The 11,112-nt window shown below is 55.2% G+C and overlaps 1 protein-coding gene across 4 annotated transcripts in view; it reads left to right on the top strand.

The window, feature by feature from the left end:
- Positions 1 to 8,552: 8,552 nt before the first annotated feature.
- Positions 8,553 to 11,112, top strand: part of FOXA1 (forkhead box A1) — a 57,389-nt gene continuing 54,829 nt past the window's right edge. For 2 of the 4 annotated variants that reach the window (XM_053927695.2, XM_053927696.2), the window contains exon 1: positions 8,553 to 10,160. In XM_053927695.2, coding sequence (XP_053783670.1) covers positions 10,089 to 10,160 — 72 coding nt within the window. In that variant the 5' untranslated portion in view covers positions 8,553 to 10,088. The remainder of the gene's footprint in view (positions 10,161 to 11,112) is intronic. The other 2 variants (XM_053927698.2, XM_053927697.2) reach the window with 1 other exon arrangement.

Genomic DNA, 11,112 nt, shown 5'->3' on the forward strand with positions numbered 1-11,112 from the left:
AGAAGCCCTTTTGCGGGTTCCATATAGCATATTGTTAGTATTAGTTAAGCCTGGGCACCCCACTAAGCTCTCTTCCACATGCAAGATAATATTTAGGGTCTTTAATATTTGAAGGATCCATCATAAGCACAGCATGCTTGTTTCATTCAGATGGACTTAGACTCCCAGGAAGAAACTTTTTTTTAGGTAATCTATACAAAATAATTCCAAAAGACGGCAACTAAATCTTCCTTGAGGTAATGCCTTAGGTTTTGAAGATTTCCGGATGTGACTTGAGTGATACTTCTCCAAATGAGTTCTAAGTGGCTTCTTCTCTGTCCTTCAGAAGGGGGTCGGAGGAAGAAGGGAGAAGTAGCTGGGTAAATCGACAGTCTGTATCTCTCACATCAGTGTTCCCCAAGTTCAGGTGCTGAGGGCGGAATGGCCTCCCAGAAGCCCAGGGCACTTCTTTCACCGCTCCTACAGGGATGCTTCCTGGACCCAGGCCCCAGGTCTTGTCTGAGGTCGCCATAGCCAGGAAGACGGTGTAGGTCCACCTAGTGTGCCTACATCTTTGGGGAACATCTTTGGGGCTCTGGGGAGCCACCCACATGCTCCTGGAGTCTGACTTCCCTCCTTTCCCCCAGTGATGGGGGAAGGGCAATTTGTCTTGCTGCGGCGTGAAGGTTCCCTGTTGCCTAGGGAGCACGAGGAAAGGGACCTCTCAGGAGCCTTGAGCCTCCTCCGGTCCTTAGCCTGTGCCTGATGCAGTATCCTCGTCCTCTTTAGGGGACACTTTCCTCTGGTCACCGCGGATTCGCCCCGCCTCGGCGGAGCTCCGAGAGTCCCGCGGGGAGACTGGGAGGGGATTCTAGGCAGGGTCGTAATGGACGCCAGAGGCCTGCGGCCAGGCTAGACGCCAGGAGCTCACTCCCCACGCGGGAGCTCCCCTTTCCTGGAGATCTGTAGTCAGGAGGGACCGGGATTTCCAGGGAGCCACGCTGTTGACCACGTGCGGAAGACCTGTAAAGGCGAGGGGTCCGGGGGCCTGGATTGCACAGCAGCAGTACCTGCCCTACGTATTCAGCATTCTACACCGCCCAGGCTCCCAGACTCCTGCGAAGGCTCTTTATTTTTGTTACCATTTAGTGCATTTGCTCTGCACACAATTAGTGTGAGGTAGGTCCTAATAAACCCCTTTTAAAGCTGAGAAAACAGAGGCTCAGAGAGAGCAAGTCTCGGATGAAAGTACGGATTAGAATCCAGATGGGATTCCAAATCCCATGCTCTTAAACATAAAACCTGTTGTCCTTGTCAACTGCATGAACTAGCCAGTTTGGAGCATGTGTAATGAGACAGACCCTCAGCCTCAGAGAAGCAGCAGCCAGTCCTGCTCAGGGGAGTGTGCCCAGCTCTGTGCCTCCTATTAACTGAGATTTTGCCTGGGCTTGGCAATTGGAAAGGAGGCTCTGCTCTCATTCTCTCTCTCTCTCTCTCTCTCTCTCTCTCTCATTCTCTCATTCATTCTCTCTCTCTCTCTCTCTCTCTCTCTCTCTCTCTCTCTCTCTCTCTCTCTCTCTCTCTCTCTCTCTGCTGCTTGCTGTATTTGGAGATGCTAGAAAGGAAAAAGGGAATGGCTTTTGCCCAAAATGTACCATGAAACATAGACCACAAAACTAGAGCAACAGGGAGGGAACTCTTCTTGGTGCTTGTTCTCTCAGAGTCTTCTGTCCCTCCTAGAGAGACACTTTGCCACTCCCAGTGCTGAGTCACCCCCTCATCCCCATCACCAAACTTCCTAGATTCACACAGGTCCTGGTTCCCCTGGGTGCGGTCATCAGGCTTCACTGTCAAGCCAGCCACTCCAGGCTTTGTTCCTCTAACTCACAATGACCATGACCGGAACTGGGAGTCCAAGCTCCTCATTTGGAAAAGAAGGAAACTGAGGCCTAAAGAGTCTTCCCGAGTTCTCCAGAAAATTCGAGGTTGGTTGGAGCACAGCCAAGCTCCCCACCGTCTCCAACACCCTGTCCACATCTCCTCATATCCTCTCTAGCCCTGGATTTCTCTGTCTCCCATCTCTTGGGACAATGCCCAGTTTATTCTCATTCCAGCACCTGCAGGAGTTTTAGAAGCTTCTGCCCCAATGTAAACTGACCTTCAACCCGAGAACTGCGCACTTTATTTATTGAAACCACTTCTTTTGGAGGGGCGTGAGGGGAGGGTCACAAGGAGGTCAGAAGAGATCAGCGATTCACAATGGAAGGTATTTGGCAGGAGGAGGCTGGTGGGATAAGGAGTGTGAGATTCACCCAGCTGACTGTATCACTGAAAGCATTTGAAAAAACCAACCAACCAACCTACACCAGATCTACTAGGACCCTGAGTCTACACGGCGGTCAGGCTAGACCAGAGTTCTGAATCCCTCTCCCAGGCCATGGATTCCCAGGCCACAGCGACCAGGGCTGGTGTGGGGAGCAACCACGGGAGGAAAGCATTATCTCAAAGAATGGAGTCTGAGGCAGCGGCACCTGAACCCTGGCAGAGCAGCACACTGTCAGTGCTGGTGAGGGGTAGGGGAAGGGGACATCAAGGACACCAGATGTGGCTGGGGCACGGTGCCGGCAGGCAGCTCCCCTTCCCGCGTGGCAGCAGCCCAGAAGAAAAGGAGGCACACGTGCTTCCCCTCTCAAGGACTCCCACGCACGCTTTCATGGCAAAGAAACCTTCAGGAGGACACATGGACAGGAATAGTCTCTAGTTAATACCTTGCAACAAAAAGGCAGGCTCTGCGAGTTTGGGTGGTCCTTTAAGAAAATCATTACATCACACAGGTAAGGTGTGTGGAATAAAATGTTTGGGATCCTAAAGGCAGGGGGGCAGTTAAGGTAAATGCCTGATGATTTTGACCTTGCTGCCATCCCAGGGCACGCTGAGAGCCCAGAGGCCAGATGGACATCGGTAATTTTCACCACACTAACCGCCCCCAGCCCGCGCCCCAGGCGCCCCCCAACTTCGGAGCAGGAAGGCAGCACACCCTGCCCGGAAGCCCAAGAGCACAACCCGGGACTGAGAGTTCTGCTGCAAGGCTTTCCCGTCTGACTGCGTGGAATCGGCTCCGTTTGTTTGCCAATTTAAACGTATTATTTAAACACGGACCTTCCCTTTACAGCACCAAGTAAAACATTTTGCTTGATGGAAAATTGATGGGGTTTCTCTAACTTTTAACTTCTAATCAATATCTGCTGTTGAAAGATGTGGCTGCTGCCTTTTCACGGTGAGGGGAGGTTGGGGGAGTGAAATATTTGCCTTGGGCCACAGGTTGATGCCCTTAGATGAGCAAAGGGGCCCTGACTTTGCCAAGTCCTGGTACCAGTGTGAGGTGGGGGGCTTTCCGATTTGATCATGTCACCCTGATGATGTTGCTTAAAATCAGTAATGGAGCCTAGGGGAAGAGCCATGCCCAGTGGGCTCGGAACCCAGGGGTCCCAGTGCTCTGCCGGAAGCATCTGTCAATCTATTCGTGCATTGTTCTGTTGGGCCGTTCATTTCAAAGCCCACTGGGCTGTGATGCATCTCTGATTGTCCACTCACTTGGAGACTTTGGAGTGGGTGGATATGGTTTCTAGACTTCAGCATCCTTTCCCACCTGACTCCAGCCTGTCCAATGTCGGAACTGGGGTAGTTAGTTCGTTGACTGAGTCAACAAATCTTTATTGAAAATCTACTGTGATCCAGGCTCAGCTCTGCTCTGGCAGCAGAGACCACTGTGGTCCCCACCCTCAGAGAGCTTCCCTTCCAGCAAGGAAGACAAACAGAATGAGAAAGACACAATGGAGTTTGCTTTAGGGGAGTGATAAGAGCCTGGAAGGAATCTGGAGCAAGGCATGGACCTAAAAGGAGAAGAGCTCATTTTGTCAGGAAGGTCTGCAAAGTCCTCCCGACAGACGGGGAGCTTGTGCTGGACTTGCCCGCACAGAAAATGCCCAAAGCTGGCAGCTGCATTTCTTACTTTGACCCATTATAAATAGGCGACCAGGCCTGTAGCACAAGAATGTGGTCAAAGTTCCTGCAGACTTGCTCAGGAAGCCAGCAAAAGGGACTGCTGACACAGAGGCGTCTGCCTAGTGTTCCTGTTTAGAAGCAAACGTACCACGCGCGCTAGGTACTGGTCTTGCTCTGTGGCCAATAGGACAAGAAACACGAAACAACTTCAAACAAATGCACAGTTTGTTAAAGTTACAACAAAACTTTCTTCTGGTGTTAGCTCTGGAATAGCTTCTGGAAGTCCCAGAAGCCACTCTGAACAGTGTCCTCGAATTGAATTTTAATTTTAAATAATGCATGGAACCACCTTCCAGCCACGCTAGCAAATTAGTCTTTTGTCAGTTCAAAGAACAATTTTAAAATTAGGTGAGAATCAGGAAGCCAATACAATACAGAAAAACAGCCTGGCTAGAACGCATTTTTACCTCTTTTTCTGTATGTTGGATGTGATTTATTTTTGTTACAAAAGCTTTGTTCAACAGAACTATGTAAATTTGAGGGTAGTCACATTTGAATAGCCAAAGTTAAACCACCAGGTTGTTCAAGGGATGGTGGGAAAGCTCCTCAGGTGTGTTTGGGGTGGGGTGGGGGGACGGGTGGATGTAGGGGGCGGGGGGTCAGCCCCTAGGAAGCTAAATACCGGTAGACTGTTCAGGATGGAGTTAAATTTAAGCCAGATGCCTCAAGCTAAGAGATGGTCTTCCTTGAGTTATCTGGGCCCTCAGTTTCCACCACAGCTTCCCATCAGCGCGCGTTTCTACGGAGAGGAGTCCCGGTTCCCACTCACCCTGGCCCAGGCTTCCAGCCTCCAGCTGCCAGCCACCCTTCACCCCACCCTATGCAGCAAGTGCAAAGTGAGCGGTGAATCTCAAAGGGCCTCGCCCCAGTCTGTGACACACAGTAGGTCTCAGCTACTCTAGACCCTTTCTGCTCTCAGGCCTAAAATTTGTTGCGTTTTTCCCTAATTTTCCAACTCTGTGTCTAAAGTGTACATTTCCATTCTCTCCCCTAGGGCCCCAACCCCAACGGTTTTCAAGGTGCAGGAGGAAAGTACGGGCCCTAATGAGCAGAGATGGGGCTCCAGGGACGCACAGTGGGGGTGAGGAGAGACTAGCTGGGACCCGGCACTTCCTCGAGCGTGCCCTGACTGACGTGAGTAAAGGAGTCGGTAACTTGGGGAGCACAGCTAGCTGGCGACGCTCGAGGGCTACAAGGACCCAGATCTGGGCAGGGGCACCCTGTCCACTGCCCGGGCATCGCGGGAGAGAGAGGTCCTGGTTCTCTGCGGGGACCCATGTGACACTCACTCCTTCCTTCTAGATTGTCGCCCTTCCCAATCTTTCTCATTTGAATACATGAAAATGCAAGTTGATTTTGGCAAGGTGATGCTCTTTCACGGCCAGAGGGACGGTTTTGTCGCCCAAGGGTGAGGCCCGGGGTGGGGAGCAGCTCCGGCTTCGATATCCGGCTGAGGGCGAGCCCGCCGCGCGCCCCGGGCAGCTGGAAGAGCAGTAGGGGAAGGAGCAAACCCAGCGGTAAAGAGTTGGGATTAAAATGTTGCATTGAACTTTTTCAGTAATGTGGACGCCTTATATGTGGATATGTTTTGGTCCACACACACCAGCACAGCCCAGGCGCGAGGCCTGGGACCTCATACTTCTCCGCATGGAACCTCAAGACAGGGCCGGATAGGTGGTCCCTGGGCCCCTAACCCATTGAGGGTCGGACGCCTTGTGAGTTGTGAATTAATTTCCTAATTAATTATTTAATGATGGAAAGGAAGGCCAGAGAAAGGAAGTATGAGGAAAGAAAGAAAAGGTGGGGGAGGAGAGGCAGCGAAGGAATGAAGGAGCAGGAACTCTGAGCTTCTCTCCTGCCCCTGCCCCTCTCACTGGCCCCGGCAGCAGCGGGACGCGAAAGCCTGGGCCGCCGCGCCTCTCGCGGGGCCGGGTCCCTTCCCCAGGCCCCGCACGCACCTCGGTTCGCGTAGGCCTGGCACACGTAAGAGCAAATAGTTGCTTCCAGCGTCCCAGGCCTTCCTTAGCCATAAACCGACCCCAGACCCCAGTTGGGGTTGGCTTTAAACTGCGGGAGGACTGGTCTTGGTTTCATTGCGTCTGATTTACCCCGAAGGCGAAGTATTTCAGCTTTCTAACTGGGTGGCGAGTGTAGGCCTGCGGAGGAGCTCGGACCAACCTGCACCGAGCGTGGCTGGGCCCACGGCAGCCGAGACCCGTCCACAGCCGCCGTCGGGGAGAGAGTCGGCGGGGAAAGGGGACAGGCTGGGAACACCCGAGCAAAAAGTCCTCGAAAGGCTCCAGGGGCCACCGCAAAGCCCCACCGCCCCCGGGTCCTGCTTTCTGCCCAGCCTGGCGTCCAGCTAAAAGGGAAAGACCCCGCACCGCCCCCAGGCAGCCGGCCGGGTCCGAGGCGCATGCCTCCGGCCTTCCCTCGCTCTCCTGCCGTCGTTACCCTCTGCTTCTCCCTGCCCGGGTGAAGATCTGTGGAAGCGGCTCCTAGTCAGGTAACGCTGGAAAAGGGACGCGGACGTGGCAGACGTCGGCCGCTGGACCGTGGGCTACCTGCTCCCATTCGAAGACAACGCGAGGAGCCGGCCCCCGGGGCGCAGAAGGCGCAGCGTCCCGGAAGGGCGGAGCCGCTTCCCCTGGGGCAGCAGGAGCCCCGCGCACCCCACTGCCTTGACCGCTCCGGCGCATTTGCCCGGGCTGCCCCAGGCTCGCGCAGACCCGTCCTCGCCCCGATGAGTTTGGCTCCGAACTCCCCAGGAGCTGCCACGTGGCTGCCCTCGTGGCTCCCCAAGGCCGAAAACAGGTCTCGTTCCCGGGAAAACGCGGCACGATTTCCTGCAAAGCGTGCAGACAGGGCCTACTTGGGAAAAAGGTTGGAAAGCAACCGGCTGCAGCGGCCAGGCTTGCCACCTGGCTGCCGACTGGCCGGCAACCGGGAGGCAGCAGCTTTGTTTTATTTATTTATTTATTGTTTATTTTCCAAATCAAAGACCCATCACGGCCCAGGTGATTCGCTTTTAAACCTCGAGGAAATGACTGGCTGACATCTGGGTACACTTCACCTCCTAAATTTGTTAGGTATCTTGGAATGCCGCCACTGAGATGGAGACAGCCTGGGAGCTAACCGAATGGCCACCTCTCCTCCTAGGCCTTGGGGAGTCATTCCGCTGTGCGAACCAACATATCTGGCGCAGGGAGGACGCGAGTTCGCAATCTCCCCGGGCGCAGCTCACTAGCGGGCGGACGCAGTCAGCGTTCCCTCCGCACGACAGGAGGCGCTGTGACCCCTGTAATTTCTGCGACCGCGGACCTCGGAACCGCCAAGCTGGATCCCGGCTCTAAAGCTGGCTGAGTTCACTGGTTACGGTCTTGGGCTTTGAGGAAGCTCTGGAGAAACTTAGCTTTGACTAAGTTTCAAAATCCCCCGCTATGAACCGAGGGATTTTTTTTTCTTAAGCTGACTTCTTCTTTTTTTTTTTTTTTTTTTTTTTTTGAGATGAGGCCTAGTAGTATTGGAAAATGGGTAAGAGGAAAAATACCTGATTCCGTTCACTGAACCCCTTTAAGGTGACATTAGTTTTTTTTCTCCCCCTTAAAGCACCAGCTTCTCATGCACCATAAAAGCTTTACTAAGTTGTCACTACCCATTGAAAAATACCCTAGTCGTGATCGAGGTTGTTGGAGAGGCAAAGGGCGTTGGAGTATCAAGGCGGAATGAACAAGGAAGCTCATTAGCACTGAAAACGCCCGCCCCCGCCGCCCCGGGATCAGTCAGAGGAAGCTAAGCATCCGCGTTCTTTACAAATTCAGCTAAGGTCCAGCAGTTGGTGGGAAACATGTGCAGACCCACACACTGGCAGATCCATTTGCACAAATGGGGCGGACTTGCAATCACAGGGGAAGGCTGCCTTTAGAGAGGGCTCCTGCTCGTGGGGTTTCCGGGTGGATTTAATTTCACTCTCACTCCCTGCCTTACAATGTGATGCCTCCCCCCTTTTTAAAGTTAAAAAAAATGAATTGTAGTCCAATGCTTTTATCTTTTTTTAATTTCCTTAACTGCGCATCTTCACCCTCTTCTGCTCCCCTGCTGATTTAAGAGATTTGTTTGCTTCAAGGGTTTAACCTGATTCTGTTTCCAGATTTCCAGGAAGAAAGATTTAAAAGAACAAAGGGGGTAGGGGGGAATGGGGAAGGTACCTGTTTGGAAGACAAGTTAAAACACATTTCTCAAAATGACACTAATACCATTTTAAAACCTTTGCCAAACAAGAATATTTTGTGGATTTTTAGTCACTTAATAAAGATTTTATTTTACTGCTACTTACAGGAACCTAGTGATTCTACGGAGGGCACAACACTCAGAAACACACATGGTCACACGAAAAACACACACACTGTCAGAAACACACTCACGCAACCTATCAGCAACTCAGTGCCTATCACCCAGTCACTCTGGTTGGTTCTCCTCAGGACTCGTGGGCAGTCCACTACCCAGAGCTTCACAGGGGCCGAGAGGCTTTGCTTGGGAGAGAGCTTCCCGTCGATGTCCGGGACCGACAGGAACTAAGCCCGCACCTAGCGCCCGAGCCCGGCCCCTCCAAGCCGGAGCTAGGGCCAGACGGCGCCGGAGACCACTGCTGACTGCGCTTTGACACCTGTCTGGCAGAGTAATTGCATGCCGGTACCAGCGCCCAGGCTCCCCCAGCCAACGCGCTAACTTAGGGAGCTGTCCCCTCCCCCTGACCTTTCCCTATCAGAAGCCGGACAGCCGCCTCCAGCTCATTCCGCGCGGCCGCGCGAGGGGGGTGGGGGGAGGAGGGGCTGGGCCGAGGGAGGACGGCCGACGCGGGCCCGCCTGCCCTATCACAGAGACATCTGTTCTCAGCTTCTTCCTCTTTATGATTGCTACAGACGGCAAGGGGAGTAGAGCGGACCGAGGCGGGAAAAAAAAAAAAAGTTATGTCATAAAGGTATAAAACGGTGCGGTGACTCACCTGCTCTTAGCCGCAGGTACGGGTTTCGTGGCAGCGTCTCCGCTCTGCTAGCCAGGGCCGGGAGCGGCCCAACGTCATTCTGCTCGGCTGACTCAGATGGCCGAGTTTCTAGTGAAGGGGCAAAAGTGGGGCTTTCTCCTTTTCCACGCCTGATGTCCGGAGGGGCGGGAGGTGGGTGTCTGTATTCTCCCGTCGCCCGGAGTTGATCCGGAATCGGGAGGGTGGGGGCGGGAAACGGGCAGAGGAGCAGGAGGGGCACGGGACGAGGTGCTGCCCGGGCATCCAAAAGGCGGCAGGTCCCCCTGGGGAGAGACCCTGGGCCATTTAGCCAGCACGGCCCCGCGAGCCGGGGCCCCAACGGCACCGCCCCCAGCCCTTCCCCGGCGGAGCGGGTCTCGTCGCGGATCCTCGCCAGCTCGCCCGCCCCGCCCAGTTTTCTTTTTTCCTCTTCCAAAGGGGGTTACACCCCACCCCCACCCCACTTCCCTCTTCCCCCAGCCTCCGGGCTTAAACCAATTACGCTGCTTTGCAAACAAAGTGAGGGCCGGGTTTGGGGGAGGGGGCGCGGCGGGAGGGGGCGCAGGGGGCGCGCGCTGCGGCGCCGCCGCTGGGCGGGAGGCGCGGCGGCTGCACTGGCGGGCGGCCGCCTCGCAGGTGCACCTCAGGCTTTGTAGGTGCGAGCGTCTTTGTGCGGCGGACAAATGGGGAGAGGACGAGGAGGTGGGCACTCGAGCGACGTAAGATCCACATCAGCTCAACTGCACCCGTCTCACAGAGGCCGCCCGCTCACTTCCCGCGGAGGCGCTCCCGGGCGCCGCGCTCCGCGGCCGCCTCCTGCCCCCGCCCGCCGCGCCGCCGCCACCACCGCGCACGCCGCGCCCCGCAGCGCCTGGCTTCCTCCTCGCTCGGGTGGCGTAGGGCCGGCGCGGGCGCTCGGGTGACTGCGGCCGCTCGTCTCCCTGCCCCCCGCCCCGCGCCGCGCGGCCGCCCGTCGCTGTGCACAGGGCTGTACGGTTGCATCGGGCAGGGTGGCTCCAGGATGTTAGGAACTGTGAAGATGGAAGGGCATGAGAGCAGCGACTGGAACAGCTACTACGCGGACACACAGGAGGTGAGAGACGGGCGGCAGGCGGGATGCCCCGGGGGCCCGTGCGGGGCGGGGGGAGGCCGGGCGAGGCGGACGCCGGGCTGGTCGGCCGCTCGGCGGGCTAGGGTCGCCTTCTCCGTGCCGCCGCTGCCCGCCCACCTGGCGTGGCCCGGGCCTGGCCTTGGCCGGGCCTCGGAGCCGGAGCCGGAGCTCCGCGAGGGAGGCCGGGACCCCGCGCTCCGCGCTCAGAGCGGGTGAGAGGGTTTCGGGATATTCGGGGCTTTGAAAGCACGCGCTCCGGGAAGCACTGGCCTCTTCCTTCCCAGAGCCGGAGCCCGAGCTGGGCCCGAGGTGCCGTGCGATGTCGGGCGGGCGCTGGCACGAGTTGGAAGCCACCTGAGAAAGCCAGAGATTGCCTGCTAGGGCGACCTCTTGCCCCCCCGGGTAAATTCGCAGGTGTCTTCTGATGAAAAAGCGTCGCCGCTGAGTTGAACACCTTAATAAGGAACCGACTCCGAAATTTTATAAAACTTCTTCAAAAGCCCTGTTTGGGGAGGTGTGCACATTCTCGTTCTTCGCTAGAGCCGCTGGGTGGCGCTGGTGCGAGCTGACTTTTCCTCCGGCACAGCGAGTGGAGAACCTGTTTCTCCTCATTGTCCCCGCGGTTGCACGTTCGTGTAGTTTATTTTACAATGTGCACAAAGGGATTGAGAGGAAAATCAGGTACTGGCAGGACCACCACCAATAAATTCCTCTGGAAACAGCTGGCGATTACCCCCCAAAAGTTTACCATTATTGAAAATGCTTACTGAAACTGCCTTGGACAATCTTGGGGAGTGCAAAAGAAAAAAAAAGAAAAATAGTTTAAAAAGAAAAATAGTTTAAGACTTGGACGGAAAAATGTGGAATCGGGAAATATCTTCATGGTAATTTATTTAGATTTGTAAATTTATATCTTCACAAATTTACCTCGAGG

The sequence above is a fragment of the Desmodus rotundus genome, chromosome 7 (genome assembly GCF_022682495.2).
Source record: "Desmodus rotundus isolate HL8 chromosome 7, HLdesRot8A.1, whole genome shotgun sequence".
Taxonomy (NCBI): domain Eukaryota; kingdom Metazoa; phylum Chordata; class Mammalia; order Chiroptera; family Phyllostomidae; genus Desmodus; species Desmodus rotundus.